This window comes from Lactuca serriola, chromosome 8, assembly GCF_051521515.1.
Source record: "Lactuca serriola cultivar US96UC23 chromosome 8, Lser_US96UC23_V15, whole genome shotgun sequence".
Taxonomy (NCBI): Eukaryota; Viridiplantae; Streptophyta; class Magnoliopsida; order Asterales; family Asteraceae; genus Lactuca; species Lactuca serriola.
Genome location: NC_136415.1, coordinates 2,644,173 through 2,662,215, shown reverse-complemented (window position 1 = coordinate 2,662,215; position 18,043 = coordinate 2,644,173). Strand labels below are relative to the sequence as shown.

The window sequence follows — 18,043 nt, the reverse complement described above, 5'->3', positions numbered from 1 at the left end:
ATGATCCGTGTTTATGAGTAACATTGTTAGTTAACAAATGTTAAATGCTTGTGAAATAACAAAAATATCATTTTTTTTTTGTTTTTATATGTAAATTTTTTATATTAAGAAAAGAGAAATAACATTATAACGATGACCTCTCTTTCTCTTTCTCTCCCTCTCTCTCTCTCACACACACACACAAACACACACACACACACACACACACACATATATATATATATATATATATATATATATATATATATATATATATATTTGATTCAAACAAGGATTATATAAGTCTTCATATTCTCCAATGTGCTTGAAAGCTTCCACAACCACCACTAATAAATAAAGCTTGAAAGTTTTGGTTCAGGAACTCTTTGTTTCCGCCATAAATAAAGCTTCAAAGCTTCGATTGTAGGTGTGTTCATTGAAATCGGGAAATGTAAAAACAAAGATTTAGAATCAATCCATAATGTAACAACGGGATGGATAAAACGAAGCTTCAATTATGGGTGCATTCATCGGAAATCTTGAAACCTTTGATAGTGGTTGTACTCCCGAGATCTCCTCATTTCTAGGTATCTTAATTCTAAATCATCTCTTGGTTTTACATGTGCACAACGATCCTTTCAAGATTTTACATCTACAAATCGATCATTTCAAGATTTTACATTGTGTGTGTACTCTCGGAGATTCCCTCATTTATAGGTTTTACATTTGAATCATTTATGAGTTTTTCATAGAAAACATGTTTAGTAATCCTTTAAGATTTAATTCCAAGAAAAGGATGAGGGAAGAAGGCAATTTGTCTTTTTAAGTTCAAAGTCATCATCATACCCATTATCCGCTCTTCCTCTCAACTATTTCTTTCTTTGGTGAATTTGACATATTATTCTCCTAATTTTGTCATTTATGAGTGAATTTACAATTTTTAGTGATGATAATGGAACAATTTTGTATTTTCAAGTCTTATGTAGGTCTTGGTAGTTTGTAATTTGTGTTCATTTGGTTTTTTTCTTGAACCATATTTTTGGCGATGATGATTACCAATTTTGATTGTGTGATTTTCTCTGAACATATGACAATGTAGAAGCCAAATGGATGATTGAGTTTTTGTGAAAAATCAAGATAAGATTGATGATTTGTTGCCAACGATGATGACCAGATGGGTAAGCCCCATTTTATTGTGTTGGTTATAAAACATTTAAAAGAAAAGGAAAACTAATTATTGAGGGTATTTTGGTCATTTCATAAATAGTTAATCCTTATTAATCAGTGTTAGTCATAAAAACCAATTGTATTTGATTTCAAACTATAAAGGACTACCATGCTAAAAAAACCTTAAAGGGATTTATAACGTGATTTTTGTCAACTATAAGGACCATTTATGTAAATTTGTCTATTTTATACTATATATTTTTCTTTTAATTTATAGAGTGGGACCTTAATAGACTTTTGTTCTTATTATATCAAGGACAACCCTACATGGCTCGTTAAATATATGAAACTGTGCATCGTCAACTATTTTCTAGTATTAAAAAGTAAAAGGATAACAAATGATTATGTTCCAATGGATCTGCTAAAAAAAGGTCGTTGTTTTACGCAACATCTTAATTTTATTATACACACCATTCTAATGGGTTTTTAGTTACACCATAATTTAGTCTTTTGACTAATTTTGATGGAAGCTGTTCGATGACTCTTTCGCTTATTATTTTTATTTTTTTTATTGTTTTTTTTAACCATCATATCATATCATATCATCATACTATATTATAAAAAAATATATTTTTTTTCATCATATCAAATTGAAACTCCTAACTCTTCATATTTCCACATAATATACTTAATATATTAACTTAAATATGGTATTAAGGGGATGTTTGACTTAGCTTTTTAAATGCCAAAAGTCATTTTTTAAAAAGTTGCAAAAAATCAGGTTTTCCTGACTTTTCCAAAAAGTTGATTTTCCTTCTATCAAAAATTCAAAAGTAGGTTTTAAAATTGTTTTGCCAAACATCTTTTGGCTTCTATCGTTTTCTAAAAGATCTTTTGGCTTCTCAAAAGCTAAACCAAACACCCCCTAATTATAAACATTGTCATAAATGAAAGTCTTCTTTAATTATCAAGATATACTTAATTTGTTAACTCCAATAAAATGTTAAATGCATAACACACCCAAAAATCATATGCCATGTCAAAATAATGTTATAACATCAAATTGAAGAAATTAACAACTTGTTATAACATCTTTAGCTTTCTATGTCACCATTTCTTTTTTTATTTTATTTTTTTCAGTTTTTTTTCTTTTTTTCAATTTATTTATTTTTTATTGTTTTTTTAATATATATTTTTAAACCACATTGGATTAATAAAAAACGAAACATGCGGTTTAATTAACTCCTAGATTAGCCATAATATTAAAAACTTAAAAAAACTGTCCTAAAAAAAATCAAGTGCTCAAGTTGCACATCAACCTTTTATTGAACGATTAAATTGTGTTGGTCGAACTTTGATTTCATTTTCGCCAACTTTTATGCCCTTCTATCAATTTCGTCTGTGTGACGCTAAACACGTTTCACTTTGTTGCGTTCGATCGGTGGGGGAGGGGAGATCTCTTTGATGTTGTCGGGGATATCATCCGTGTCTGTGTTGAGGTAATCATGTATCGTAAAACGTCAAACGAACTAGAATTGCGAGACCTCTTTCATTGTGCCTCCCCCGATGTTATCGTCTAATTCCATTTTCGATTTAGCCTAACAATCTCCCATATTTTTTCAAACTAGATAATTAACAAATGCAAATCAACTTTTATTTATTATTGTATAAAAAGTTAAAGTAAAATAGTTTGAATTAATGTATATATTTGATGAAAACCAACAAACTTTGGTCGCAAAATTATCATAAACATTGTAATTAAGGGCAAAAGAAATTAACACATAAAATGGATGAAAATAAACTTTGATTTTAAATGAAAATTTTCAAAAGTTTCATTTTACTTTTTTCAGTTAAATAAATAAAAAATTGGATATAATTATTTTTCTCATGAAATAAATAATACTATATTAAATAATGTTTAATAAAATTTCGCATAAAAAATATAAAACAATTAACAACGACTATTTTTATATTTCAAGCAACAATTCTTTATCTACCACAAAAAGTATAATGTTTGTCATTTTCTTGTATTTTTTTCATGCCATGTGGTTAAAGTTTTAAAAGACACAACATCAAAAGTAGAATCCATTCATAAAAATACCATAATATTTGTATCATAAAATAGAGATTGTTGGTGCACTTGATTGACACTATATTCAAATTTCTTATGTTTTAATAACGAGACTAATATACTCGATGTTATATCTAATTTGCATTATTTTTCTAACAAATATCCCAAAGCATGCAACACAAATATTGTAATGTGTCCCACAAAAATTCCAATGTAATATATCATATGATGTGTTCTCAAAGCAACTGAACACCGATTTTCGTTGAATAAACTTCCTACATATTCCATGTATGTTTAATATTTATGTAACGTCCCATTTCTAGTATGTAATTTAAATAAAGTATTTTTCTTTCTTAAGAGGTACTCGACGAGTCAGTAGCCCGACTCGTCGAGTAGAGACGAGATTTGTACACGTATTTAGTTGGCGACTCGACGAGTCCATATTCCGAACTCGGTGAGTCCGCTTGTCTGGAAGAAACCCTAAATCTCAGTGTTTATACCCTATTTAAACCTCATTATAGCCTCCCACCCCAGCCTCCAGTACCTTTAGAGCATTTCTCTGTAAAAACCCTAGTCCCCATTGTTGAGCTTGAGTGTTTTGTGATAGCTTGGGAATTTTAGAAGAGAAGGATGGAAAGAAGATCAATAGAAGAGAAATGAGATCCAAGAACTAGCTTCCATCTGCTTCATATTATGGTAATAAAGTTATTACCTTGTTTATTCTTCCATTAAACCCTCTTTTTATGCTTGATTATGTCTATTTTGGAGCTTTATATGATTCAAACTCGATATTTGAGCTCTCCTTAGGATGGAGACCATAGATTTGAATGTTATTGAGCTCTAGGAACTCTATGTAGCTACCTTTATGCAGATATAGCCTTGTTCCAAACCCTAAGTGCTTAGTGTTGGATGATTTTTGTGTTTTAGCCCCATTCTCGTGTGCATGCACGTAAAGTTGGAAACTTTACGTGCAAAACCAACCCTAGAAGCCCAGATCTATGAATTGGATGCACTGTAGTTGTCTAAAATCGACTGTATAGTAATGGCATGCAGGAGACTCGGCGAGTCCATATTCCGGACTCGGCGAGTCCAAGGCAATCTTCTTGTCTCAAGAGCAGACTCGACGAGTTGTTTATACAACTCGGCGAGTCACAGGCTGGACGTGCTCATATGATGAAGGAGAACTCGACGAGTTGTTCATACAACTCGGCAAGTCGGATGAAGTTAGATTGGACGTTAGTATGGAAGAAGAACTCGTCGAGTTGTTACCAAACTCGACGAGTTGAGGCGAGTAGAGGATTAGAAAAGGTGTTAGGGACTCGGCGAGTTGGCGACCCAACTCGGCGAGTCCGGTCAACTGAAAGTTGACTTTGACCAGGGGGTAAAAGAGTCATTTTACCTTGAGAACAGTTATCAATATCTGATTTAGTGTCTATGGGATTTGTAGCCGGGGAGTTCCGGAGCAACAGTCAGCCAGTTTCCGATTAAGCATCTCAGCAGCCAACGTTACCAGGTGAGTTTCCTTTCCAGTATGAACGGGTCTATGGCCACAATGTCGGCCCGTTTAGTTAGCATTAGTTTTGGGCTTCGGTTCGATGCAGTAGTTTAGTGTGCTTGAAGTCTTTGTGATTCAAGCATGTCTTTGTGTTATGTGTTCCAGACTTCGGTCCAATGCAATATGCAACATATGTGTTTATGCTAGTAGTTATGATTATGCTATGCTATGTTCAGTCAGTTTCCGGACTTCGGTCCGATGCAGATTTCCGGACTTCGGTCCGATGCAGTGGGCAAGGCCCAATATGTGTGTATATGTTTGTATGGTATGTGGTAGTTTGGGGGAGCTCGTTAAGCTTCGTGCTTACAATTTTAGTTTTGGTTTCAGGTACTTCCGCTAGCAAGGGGAAGAGCTTGTGGTGATGGCATGGCACACACCACAGTTTTATCCTAGGAGTTTGTTGAGATGTTTGATATGATAGTGACCTTAGTCTGATTTGATACTTTTACTATGACGTTTTAAGACATACGATTCATTGTTTTATTGTATGACATTTGATATTGTGGGGTTTAGTAAAATTAAAACAAAAATTTTCGGGTTGCATTTTTAGGATGTTTCAATTTCAAATTTAAAAGACATTTACGGATTTCCATTGAATAAACTTCCTACATATTCCATGTATGTTTAATATTTCAAATTTAAAAGACATTTGTCCTATAGATAACTTTAAATAATGTTTAATATTTCAAATTTGAGAAAAACATTTACAGATTAGTCCCATAATCTCAAGATGCACAATTAAACAGGATTTTATAGTTATAGAAAAGTTTTATAGTCATTTCAAATGACATGTTCTTATGAAGTAAATAAAATAAACTATGTTTGGTTCTTATAATGCTCATCGACATATATTTAATTTAATAATATAAACACGTATCAAGATAATAGTTGAGGATTAGAAAACGTAACGACCAAAATCATGTTATACTAAAAGTAATAGAACACGATATAAAAGTCTCACACCCAGATTTAGGGGTGGAAATTTATGACACGACACGACAAAAATACACGACACGAAACGAAATTGGGACGAAACTGAAATTTGAATTCGTGTTCGTGTCAACTGTAAAAAACATGATGTCGTGTCGTGTCGTTTTCGTGTTCAGAATTTGACACGAAATTGACACGATTTAGCAGTTTCTTTATCGTGTTCGTCGTGTTTTTTGTGTTTGTCGTGTCACACCCCCGAACCAGACGGCGAAAACGTCTGAGGGCTCGTGTGACTTAAATTAAATATCATCACAATGAATATACATGAATCATAACATAAACATCACCATGCATCAATATATTACAACTGACATTGTTCACATCAAGTACATTGTTTTAACATTACAATCCATACATAAATTGTTTGATAGTTTTCAAAAGCGAAACACACTAACATACTTGGTACTTATTCTTCAGCTTACCTGTTACCTAAGAATACAAGTTATTTTGAAAAATGGTCAACATATGGAATGTTGGTGAGTTCATAAGCATGTTTGATATGAAAATGTTTTGTGTAGTTTGAACGAAAACAACCCAGAAAATCCGATATTTTCTGAAAAGACCATTGTTTATAAAAAGGTGTGAAGATCCGTAAATATATGCATGATGATTTCAAACACATGTATAATTGAAAAACTTTGTATTAACCATACAAGTGAAAATGTTGAACTTCCCCGGAAAACCCGATGTTTTCCAAAATAAAAATATCATATAACGATTTGAATGGTTATCCCATCACGTGAATGATTTTTGAATTACCTTGATTACTTGATTTATATTGGATTTATTTATGTGAGTTGTTATAACCATGCATGATAATGACTAGTTCGTCTGTCTTGGCACTTTGGTGAACGTCAGAATTGATCTTAAGATTTTGTCACCCTAGACTGGCCGAGTCTAACTGTAGCGAACATCTGAGGCGTGGGGGAGTCACCCCCGTATAGATCTATACACAAACTCTCGCTCTCCCTCCACGAGACTTTGATTATAACTACAAACTACGACCGACACACGTTGGTGTCACCCGTTATTACTCACTAAATCCCAATTGACTTGATTACTATTGATTATCGACCTGTATTTGTTTACTTAGACCTTACTAGCAGTACTAATGGGCCACTAAGGCCCAATAGCACTTAAAAGCCATTGAGGGTCCCTTAAATATGGAATTGGGTCGTAGGAGGCCCAATAACATTTATTACTATTCCTTGGGCCCAAAATCATGTTAATGGGTCACAAAGGACCAACAAGCATGATTGGACTTTCAAGCCCAAGGTTTGGATTGTTTACTTGTTTTTAGGAATTGTATAATTGTTGGAAGGTTTGATTTTGGATTGGCACGAGGCCGCTCAGTTGTTGTTAACGATTCTTGGAATTATACATATATTCATCTTCAAGAGTTGTAGTTTTGTATTTTTGACTCAAATATCTTGATAGTAAAAGAATTGATTCAAAAGTTGGTTTGACCCATTTCAGCCCTTCTTTAATAAAGATGACAATTTTAGTCCTTTTTATATAAAAAAAGACATTTTAAGTCCTTAAATCATTTTCTTGACACATTTGACCTATAGACTTACTCAATTGATATTTTTAGCCCAAAATTTATTCTTTGACAGGTTCAGCCCTTCCAGAAAAGTGCTTTTCGATTAAAGCCCAAACTTTTGCAACTTTTACAAATTTGGCCCAAAATCCAAAAACTTTACATTTTTTTATACTTTTTAGTAAAGAAACGCATTTTAACCCTTGAAATAATTTTATTTACCTTTTTATCCCTTGTTTTGAGGAATTTTTCATTTTAGCCCTTTGAAAATCAGATTTTTCGCAACTTTGGGCTTAATGGGCCAAAAAGCCCAAAAATTGGTCCATTGAGCTATTATTTACATTTCAAGTCCTTTGAAGAGCATAATTTTCACAAAAACATTTATTTTAACTGTTTTGACTCTTTTGACCCTCAAGAAATCCGTGAATGGCAACTTTTCACCCAACTTTTGTTTATTTGATAATTTAAGCCCCATAATTTGTTTTATGTTACAATATGTCTATTTTAAATCTTAGAGGGTATTTTTCTTGACTTGTTTAGTGTGGTATACCTTAGATCATGTTTTTTTTCCTTCTTATGTCATAGATATTGAGATTTCTTCTCTTTTTGTTGCATATTTACCACATGAACACTTACAATCACACATACATGCATAAAATCATACATAGCACACACATATACATAGATCTACACATTTTATTTGTATTCTCCCCCATAAAACTTGTAAAAACCGAAAAAAGAGGGGTATGAACTCACCTTGAGTTTGTGGGTTTGGTTTTGAAGAAGAATGGAAGAAGTTTTCGGCCTAACAAGCTTCTTTAGAAGTCCTTGAGCTTAGATTGCTTCTAAGGAGTATGATCATGAAGTTGAATGAATTAAAAGATGATTTTTGATGAGGTATAGAAGTTAAACTTTGGATTTAAGTAAGAACTTACCAATACTTGTAACTTGAAGTGATTTTTGAATGAAAAACTCCTTGGAATGCTTCTAATTCTCGAAAATTTGGATGAAAAGGAGAAGAGAGTTCTTATGTGTTTGAGAGAGATTTTTTAGTGTGTATGTGTGTTTTTTTCCTTGGTGTTCTCGGCCGAAGAAGAAAAGAGAGGGAGAAGAGAGATATAAGGATGTGATGGATGCATGGGAACATGAGATGGTTGCATGGAAGACCAAAATATAATAAGGAGGTTGCTAACCCTCTTTATTTCATCAATTTCCATTTTTCTTCTTCTTGGGCCGAGAAAGGGATAAGAGAGAAAAAGATTTGGGCCTTGTATGCTTAAGCCCATATTATGATCCACTTAGATGATTTTTGGCCCAATTGGTCTTTAGAGAGGGTTCACGGCCCAAAATAAATAAAGTATAAGTTTTTATGGCCCATTAAGGCTAATTAGGTTAGTTATGGCCCAATAAGGTCCATTAAGGTATTTTATTTCATTCTAGGCCCAATATGGCCCAAAATATGAAAATAAATGAAAGTGGGTCCAATTAGAGCCCATTTAAGAGTTCTAAGCCCAAAATAGTCAAATTGGAAGCTTATTGGCCCATTAGGCCCAATAAGGAAGTCCTAGTCTAAAATGGACTTAAACCGGGATTTCTAGGGTTTCCAATTCTTTGTTGACTATTTGCAGTGCTTGTATAAAGTGTTTGATGGAAGTTTTGTTGCTATTGAATAAGCATCATACATGCTTTCACATTTTTGGTTCACATCTGTTATCATTGTTGTTGTTACAAAGCATCAAATTTCATAGTTGTGACATGTCGTGTTATATTGATAAAGTATTCATTAAAATAAACTAGTATCTAGTATATGTTATATTTGTCGTGTCGTGTCGTGTTTGTCGTTTTTTAATTCGTTCGTTTTCGTGTTAGTTAAAAAAAGCACGACATCGTGTCGTGTCGTGTTCGTGTTACATAAAACCTTGTCGTGTCGTGTCGTGTCAGACAGAAACACGAAACGATAACACGATTTGCCCCCTACCCACACTCCCTCCACCTACATTTTTTATGAACTAAAAATCACACTTTATTATTATTATTATTTATTTTTTCAAATGTAAGGTAAAATCAATGTTTTAAAAACAAGTTTTTTAGTTGAATTGATATAATGACCGGTTCTTGGTTCAATCGGTTTAACTGCTGGTTTATTCGGTTCAACCGCCGGTCTACATATGGCAGTTGTGTGCATCAACGTTCAAGTTATGTACATTTTAGATACCATGATCGATTGAGCTATTCAATTTTCATTGGAAATAATTTTTTTTTAATGGACTAAGTGAAATCCAACTATCAAAGTCCAATAAACCGGTTAAAACGGTTTTTAACTGGTTCTATTACACTTAGTTTCTGAAGAAACCATCCGGTCTAGAAATCGACATAAAATTGGTCGATGTTGAACCACCGTCATCTCCAATTCCCGATCCAACCGATTCAACTAATTGGTTTTTAAAAGAAACATTGCAATGAACAATCTCTACAGCAAAATACAAAAGTAGGGAGTCTTTGTGATTAAAAAAAATAGATTAAGTTATGGGATCAATCAAATTCATTAAGTTAAAAAAAAACTCATAAACACAAGTGATATTTTGGTGATGATATTATTTCTTCCCGCCCATTAACACTTTGTGCCGGAAACCCCAAAATTGGTTGCTGCCTCTGCTCTTATTAGTCTTACTACCGCCGTTTCTTCCTCCTATCACCATATATCTCTCTCTCACACAGTCGAAGAAGACGAAAAATGATTGAAGTCACAAGAGCAATGATCGGGAGATTAGGAAATACCACCACGATCATCAAGGACAGATTCCTAGGGTTTCTAATCTGGCAATCATGTCAATCAACCCTAGTCTACTTTCTCTGCAAAACCCTGCTTGCCCCATTAGCCCCATCGACCACCTTCTCCGCCGCCGTCTTTGCCTTCCTCTTTTTCCAACTCTCCCTCCTTCTATTCTCCACTTCCCTCTTCCTGGTGTCCTCTCCTCAACCCGTTCGCGGAGTTTCACCAATCGAACTCCTCCTCGGTATACTTAAACTCATCTTCGTCCATGGAGGCCAGCCCTTGCCTTCCGATTTTAGACGGAGAGCCAGAATTACATTGAGCTTTATACTGTTCCTAGCTTCCTCCGGGGTGTCTGGTTTTCTGTCTGTTGTTTGCCTTTCTGGGTCTCAGGTTTTTGGAGCATTAGGGCTAAGGGGTTTGGCTGTTGGATTGATTTACGGATCACATCATGTGCTCACTAGGAGATGGGTTTTGGATTTCCCCATCGTTCAGGTGACTAAACCTTTTTCCCTTATAGTTATATATCTCATCCTTGAACTCAAGCATAACGTATTTAATTTCTATTGACTAAGTAAATGCACATTTGTTTAACTGTTTATAGAAGGACCGATTTCTGAAACCTCTTACGCTAAACACTTTCATTTGTAATCTTACAAAGTACAGGGAGCTTTTATCCATCATTTCGTATGGTTTTTATTGGATATCCTCTAGTTCTCTTGGTTGATACTAGTATTTGTAAAACATAAGCATGTAGATGGCTTGTGGGTGTTTGAAAGGGATTATCTAAGAAGATTAGAGGCTCTAGTTTATAGTGTTTAGGTAGCATATTTGTAGATATGATTTAGGAGTCAAACAATCATTTCCAAACGGGTTGCAACAAATGGGCAAAGCATCGATTTGTTATGTAATGTGGTAACCATTTGGTCAGGAGGTTCCCTTTTGCTGATGTTTATGTTCATCTTGACAGCGGCCTCTTTTCTTCAGCTACAAAATGGGTGTCCGTAAGGCAGTTGTAAAAGCCATTAAGCTGTCAAGTGCTGGGTACTTACTCTCATTGGTGCTGTTTTTCTTTATCAATGACCACAAGGGTCGTCAGCTGGCGTTTGGGGGTCTTGTCATCGAGCAGATTGTTTTCTATTTTGCATGTGTTGTGGTGTTCCTCTGTTGGGAACTGAATCTTCATCTGCTTCAGGTCTAAAGACAATTTTTTTTTTGCATATCCTTATTAAATAATAATATCAAAAATTGTGTTCTATACTTTAGGTGTTTCTGACAAAGAGGTATCTGTTTGCTCCTCCAAAGGGATCAGCAGCAGCAGAAACAAACCCTAGCGATCATCTTCTTGCAGCCCTTGAGGAGACAAGTGAAGGGTCAGTTGTGCGTTATCTTGCTTATCTTGACTTGTGTATGGTGAGTGAGAGTAATGTTGACACCTGGCGTCGAGCTGCATTCTTTGAAGAAACTGGTGAGACCTACAAAAAAGTGATAGCTGTATGTTTGAAGCCCCTGGAACAGCTCACACTGGATTTGAATGAAGGGCTGGGATTGGGGACTTCCCCTGACAAGTCATTCCAACTGTCTCATCAGTTATGTTCTTCAACTCAGCTGCTTTCAAGTCTACATGAACCATTTTATGACTTTCAGGTCAGCTCTTTAATTCGATACCTTTTTTTTTTTTTTTTTTAAGCACAATTCATTTCTTAGTGAGTAAGTTACGACACAAATCTTTTTATTTTAAATATCACGGGTTATAATTAAAGTAGAGTATTATTTTGGGTTTTAATTTAATGAGCTTCGATTACTTTGTTTGGTCATTGCATGTAGCAGACATACCTCTTTGGGTTCAGCAATTGATTTGTGAATTGACATTGGCAGGTATGTGCATGGTGTGCTCGTATTGCAGCTTCACTCACTGTACGTTCCCACAAAGAAGACCGTTTTGGGGTTGCTCAGCTCTCTGGCTCCAATGCCGCCACTGTCTCCACCCTTTTGGCTGCCTTTTTAGCTGTTGAAACTTTAATGGGGAAAAAGACAAATCTCCAATCACCCAACCAGTATCTAAATGGGCCTGCCAATATCAAATGGGCTGCATTGAGCCCAACAAGGAGAGACACAACAATAAGAACCGCAGCATCATCAAACAAGAAAGACATCCCTTACTACTCAAAAGCATACTCCATGGCTGACATTCTCAGGACTTCAATTTACCAAATCGTCTCAAATTTCCATCAGCAAATGCTCACCAGCTCTAAAGCTGGACTGCTTGACAAGGACTGGATTGCCACTTCAGCTCCCACCCCCACCCCCACCCATGACCTGCTTCTACAGAAGCTAAAGATGTTCCTTGAATTTCAAGCCAACTAGCTATTCTTATGTCTGTCTTTTCTTATGTTTACTATAATGTACAAACATATTAAAGACCTTGAAAAGGAATTTTTTTGTTATTGTCTCTGGAATGAGTTTTGATTTATTTCAATCGAGACAACATAGACGAAATTATGAAAATGAAAAATGAGCAATGTACTTCTATTAATTTGTTTATTGTAGCATCTTACTTTCAGTTTTTTCTATTACAACATTGTACATTGAAATTTTTTTCTAAATCCATACAAATTTTAATTGATATAAAGTTCTAATAAAATAAGAAAATAAAAATCAAAGTATAAAGTGGTGGGTGTTGTGAAAAATGCACAAAACTGGTGGTGCAACTGCAATGCTCGTGAATGTGATAGAAAGAAAGTGATGATTGAGAGTAGGTTGCTATGTTTTAGAGGATTGGGTGTGGATAAGTAGTCATAAAACCAAATTTGTACCACCTCACATGCCACATTAGCAATGGTGTTATAACACTAAGTGAAAAAATAGTCACCGTGTTATAACAAGATGTAACACCAATTTTTTTCCATGTCATAATTTCTTGACAAAATTACAAAAATGGTCCCTATGGTTTGTCAAAAGTCACAAAGTCAGTCCTTACTAACTTTTTTTTGATGCAAATGGTACTTGTGGTTTGCAAAACTTGCAAAAATGGCTCTTTTTACTAACACCGTTAGTATTAAGCCGTTAGGGATTGAATCTGTAAGGACATTTTCGTTTTTTCAAGTATAAAGGGACTGAATTCGTGACATTTGATAAACCACATGGACCATTTTTGAAGTTTGTTTGAAAAAGTTAATTAATTTGCTGAAAGAAAGAGGGAAGGCTCTAACCACTTGAGGTGAATGCTCACTTGTTTATACCTTCCTAAAACTGATTTGTATAATAATGAAAACGTTAATACATAAATAATAAATAAATTACAAAAATCATTTTTTTACAAAATGTATTTCAGTCGTAGTATAGAAAAAAAATAGTTTTTTACATACAAATTGTATGTATTTTTATGTATTTATTTTATGTAAAATATGTTTTTTATGTCTTTAAAAAATATTTTTTCGTATAAAAAATGTGTTTACGTAAAATATATTTTTTATGTCTTTGAAATAATAATAATTAACACTACTTATGACATAAAAAAATGTATAAATTCTTTTGGATCGCTAGTTTTAAAACCGTTTTTTTGATTATTATATATATATATATATATATATATATATATATATATATATATATATATATATATATATATATATATATAAAAACAACTTAACGATTTTATTATGTATCTAAACAGTTTATATGGTTTTTTTTAATATTAAGAGTACTATTAATTATCATTATTTCAAAATGATACATCACTATTTCTTTTCATCTTCATTTTAACCATACGATTTAGAACGTACGATTAAGATGAAATACATATTTTAAATAAGATATATAATCAAATAGGTTTTTTATGTTTTTTTAAATACATATAACCGAAAAACGGCTTTCAGAAAACCGATTGGTCCAGTCGGTTTTCTAAAAGCCGTTTTTCGGTTATATGTATTTAAAAAAGATGAAATATGTATTTTAAATAAGATGAAATATGTATTTTAGAACTAGCGACCCAAAAGAAGTTATATATATTTTTTATGTCATGAGTAGTGTTAATTATTATTATTTCAAAGACATAAAAAAATATATTTTACGAAAACATATTTTTTATACGAAAACATATTTTTTAAAGACATAAAAAAATATATTTTACGTAAAATAAATACATAAAATACATACAAATTGTTTGTAAAAACTATTTTTTTTATAATACAACTAAAATACATTTTGTTTTATTTAAAAAAAATTATATAAAAAAATATTTTTTGTCATTTATTTATTACTAGTTTATAACCCGTGGAAACCATGGTTATAAAATTAATTCAATTTCCATAACAAAAAATTCATAATTATTAATCAATTATTTTAAATAAATAATTTTAAATAAATTATTAATTAAGAGATATACCAAATTTTCAAGTTAGTTATAACTTCAAATTTAACATATAATCAAAAAAGTAAATTTTTCTATAAAAATTTTACAATCTATTATTTAAAACCTTAACCTTATTATTTGTGATAGTGATTACTTAATACATCTCTTTGACACATGACATAATATTAACGTGAAGTTGTATTATAGTGACACATGACAAAAGGAGATTAAAACTACTCTTTTATTAGTATAAAAAATTTATGAATTAACGTTTTCTTTATTATATAAATCAGTTTTAGGAATGTATAATCAAGTGTGCGTTTAACTCAATTGGATAAGACATTTGTAATATAATAGGGTTGGAGGTCTCGAGTTCGAGCCTTCTCCCTTTCTTTTAGCAAATTAGTTAACTTTTTCAAACAAACTGCAAAAATGGTCTCCGTGGTTTATCAAATGTCACGAATTCAATTCCTTTATACTTGAAAAGATGAAAATGCCCTTACAGATTCAGTCCCTAACGGCTAAATACTAACGGTGTTAGTAAAAAGGGTCATCTTTGCAAGTTTTGCAAACCACAAGGACCATTTGCATAAAAAAAATTAACAGGGATTGACTTTGTAACTTTTGACAAACCACATGGACCATTTTTGTAATTTTATCTAATTTCTTTTTTCTTATTTTTTTGAGTTTTTTTAGTTAAAACAAATATATTTTAAATAAACATAAATATATAAATAAAACATAATGTTTTAAAAAAATAACATAGCATTTAAATTACACATAACATACAAATTGAAAAAAAAACATTACAATAAAAAATTATTTTTCCTAAACAACGCTATTCGTTATCGTTACCATAGAAGATATAATCCGCCAAGTTCTCTCCAAGTTGTCTGTGTTTATTTGCGTCCTGAATGTCAACGACTCTATGTAAAATTTAAATACTCTGCTGCTCCTGGTTGAAATTGAACATGTCTTGGCTCCGTTAGGATATAATGTGCAATATTTCGTCCTTTATCTTTTACTACCATGTTATGCATTATGATACATGCATACATGATATATCGTAGAGTTTCTAAGTCCAATGGTCGTGCTGCATGTTCAACTATATGCCACTTCGCCTTCAGCACTCCAAAAACACGTTCTACATCATTTCGTGCTCCTTCTTGTCTTCTCTTAAAAAAATTGTCTCTTTCTTCAATCGGGTGTCGGAATGCCTTCACGAATGTGGAATACTGATGATATATTCCATCTGTAAGGTAATACCCATATTTGTATTCGTTTCTATTCACTGTGAAATGAGCATCTGGGGCCTTTCCATTCAAAAGACTGTCGGATATTGACGACTGATCAAGAACGTTGATGTCGTTATTGGAACCCGCAGCCCCAAAAATGCATGCCAAATCCATAAATCTTGAGAATCAATATTTCTAGTGCGTGTAGTAAATGCTTCCGATTATTCCGAGAAACCTATGGCGTTCTTCATGCGCCACATACAATTCTTGAAAATCATGCAACGAAGGTTTCCGTAAATATACGTCTCCAAATGTTTCAACAACAACCCTTGACAATGTATACAAACTCTCCGTTGCAGTTCTTTCGGACATTCTCATATAGTCGTCCATGGTGTCGGGTGACTCCCCCATAGCCATCAAACGAATGTTTGCAGCACATTTATGCAACGTTGTAAACCCTCGTCTACCTCTAACATCATATCTCAATTGAAAAAATTCATACCTAAACATAAATTAACTACAATTTAAAAATATAGTACATTTGTACTAAAATTAAAGAAACATGTAGTACATTTGTATTTATTTTGTATAAAAGTATAGTAAAGAAACGATACCGGCTTTCCAAGGCGTTGACGATCCGTAGGAACACATTCCTACTCAAAAGAAATCTTCTTTTGAAGTCCTTCGACCCGTATACACAATTATCTGCAAAGTAATCACAATATAGATGTTCGTGTCCTTCCTTGCGATTTTTGTTTAATGATAGCTTCATTTTATTACTTCTTTATGTAGTTTATTTTTAGTTAAAACCATCTCATTTTAGTTAATTTTCATGCATATTTTCTCTTTTTGTTATTTTTCTCCTTTACTGGGTGCTTTCCAGTCTTTTGAGCTTATTTGCAAGATTTATCGAAGACTTTTTGTTATTGGTGGCTTAGAATGATGCGGGACTTATGGAGACATGTGTTCTGCTTGTGGACTTGAAGTGGTGCGATTGGGCTTGGTGCTTGCATAAAGAAGAAATCAATTTGGACTTAATTTGTGAGCAATGATGATGATGAGGCGACGCGGAATCGAGCTACAAGAAAATTGAAGGAGTACTGGGTCAATCATTAGATGGATTTGGAATGACACAAATGGGCTCTAAAGAGTTATGCATGTGGGCTGAAGTTGAAGAATTGAAGATTGAGATAGAATGCATGTTAAATGGTCCAAGTCTCACATTCAACGTAAACCACGCGGTCTGCATGGACTCATACGCGGTCCGCGTGAATTGTGCTGAGCTGTGACAACCCGAAATTTTCATTTGTATAATTTCCACAGTCAAACACTTCAAATATTAGTCAAAAACATTTCAGTACATTTTTGGCCGGATTTAAGTCCGTTTGGTGTTTTATTTAATTTTTCGTCAAACGATTGAATAAAAGGAAGTGTTGTTATTAGTGAGGTGTAACGAGTAAAACAATCCATCACCTTAGCTAGGTGTTTACAGCCAAACAAGGGGTGTTTGGGCCGTAAGCACCCTCCTCCCAAGACTCATGCATATAGCATGAGTTTACCCTCCTTGTCTTCATTTTTACACTTCCAACCTCAAGAACAACTAGTTTTCTCTCAACTATCATCACACATTTCTTCCAAATCCACCAAAAATGAAAGTTTTTTTTCCCTAAATTCGTTCATACAACACTAAATCTAGTGTTTATACATCATTTCATCCATGGATTTTTGATTTTTACTTAGATCTTCAAGCATCTTCAAAACACCAAGAACACACTAGTGTTTTTGGGTCCTAAAACACTCTTCCAAGCTTCCTATAAGTAAGTATACTCTTCATAGCTAGTTATCTACTTAGTGTGCTTGCAAATCCATGGAATGAACACCAAAAACCCCCAAGAACATGGGTTTACGGTTTGGGAATCTCCCAAAACCGTAAACACCCCTAAAAGGGGTTTTGATGCCCCAAACTCCTCCCAATGCTTGACTAGTGAACTAGGAACTTGCATGAATGATCTAAGAACCACAAATCACGAAATGGATGGAGTAACCATGAGTTTATGGCAGTAAACTCATGGGTTTATGGTAGTAAACTCCCAAACATGGTCCAAGGACCGTAAACTCCAAAAAGTGTGCCATTTCGAGCCCTAACCACTTCCTAAGCCCTTGATTCAACCCTAGGACCTTACTTTGTGAAGCATAAGACCTTGAAGCACACAAACACACCATTCCCATGAGTTTACAGCCGTAAACTCATGGGGGAAATGGTTCAAAAACCGTAAACACCCCTAAGGGCTACCATTTGAAGTGTAAACTCCATAGTGAGGCCATACACTCCTTAGATGCAACCCTTAGCACTACTAGCACTTGAAACAAAGTGAATTC

At 33.6% G+C, this 18,043-nt stretch overlaps 3 protein-coding genes across 4 annotated transcripts; 1 reads left to right on the top strand and 2 right to left on the bottom strand.

The window, feature by feature from the left end:
- The first annotated feature begins 9,896 nt into the window (after positions 1-9,896).
- Positions 9,897-12,529, top strand: LOC145069441 (nucleoporin protein Ndc1-Nup protein). Of its 2 annotated transcripts, none has more exons than XM_079016380.1 (4): positions 9,897-10,570; positions 11,046-11,270; positions 11,381-11,722; positions 11,954-12,529. In XM_079016380.1, exons 1-4 carry the CDS (start codon positions 10,037-10,039, stop codon positions 12,440-12,442), a joined length of 1,590 nt encoding a protein of 529 aa, XP_078872506.1. In that variant the 5' UTR covers positions 9,897-10,036; the 3' UTR covers positions 12,443-12,529. The 2 variants fall into 2 exon arrangements, with proteins under 2 accessions (XP_078872506.1, XP_078872505.1); XM_079016379.1 differs by having other exon boundaries at positions 9,899-10,570; positions 11,342-11,722.
- Positions 12,530-15,355: 2,826 nt separating this feature from the next.
- On the bottom strand, positions 15,356-15,838 carry LOC145065765 (uncharacterized). The gene has a single exon (XM_079012835.1). The coding sequence runs from the start codon at positions 15,836-15,838 to the stop codon at positions 15,356-15,358; it is 483 nt and encodes a 160-aa protein (XP_078868961.1).
- Positions 15,839-15,859: 21 nt separating this feature from the next.
- Positions 15,860-16,436, bottom strand: LOC145065763 (uncharacterized). The gene is made up of 2 exons (XM_079012832.1): positions 16,279-16,436; positions 15,860-16,166 (listed from the first exon to the last, which is right to left on the bottom strand). Exons 1-2 carry the CDS (start codon positions 16,434-16,436, stop codon positions 15,860-15,862), a joined length of 465 nt encoding a protein of 154 aa, XP_078868958.1.
- Between the last annotated feature and the right edge of the window lie 1,607 nt (positions 16,437-18,043).

Bases quoted from the DNA above. Each gene is read 5' to 3' on its own strand.
- LOC145065765 (XM_079012835.1), bottom strand. From the start codon at position 15,838: ATGGATTTGGCATGCATTTTTGGGGCTGCGGGTTCCAATAACGACATC.
- LOC145065763 (XM_079012832.1), bottom strand. From the start codon at position 16,436: ATGAAGCTATCATTAAACAAAAATCGCAAGGAAGGACACGAACATCTA. The intron at 16,167-16,278 runs GTATCGTTTCTT...ATTTATGTTTAG, and splicing joins GTCAACGCCTTGGAAAGCCG to GTATGAATTTTTTCAATTGA.
- LOC145069441 (XM_079016379.1), top strand. From the start codon at position 10,037: ATGATTGAAGTCACAAGAGCAATGATCGGGAGATTAGGAAATACCACC. The intron at 10,571-11,045 runs GTGACTAAACCT...TCATCTTGACAG, and splicing joins TGGATTTCCCCATCGTTCAG to CGGCCTCTTTTCTTCAGCTA. The intron at 11,723-11,953 runs GTCAGCTCTTTA...TGACATTGGCAG, and splicing joins AACCATTTTATGACTTTCAG to GTATGTGCATGGTGTGCTCG.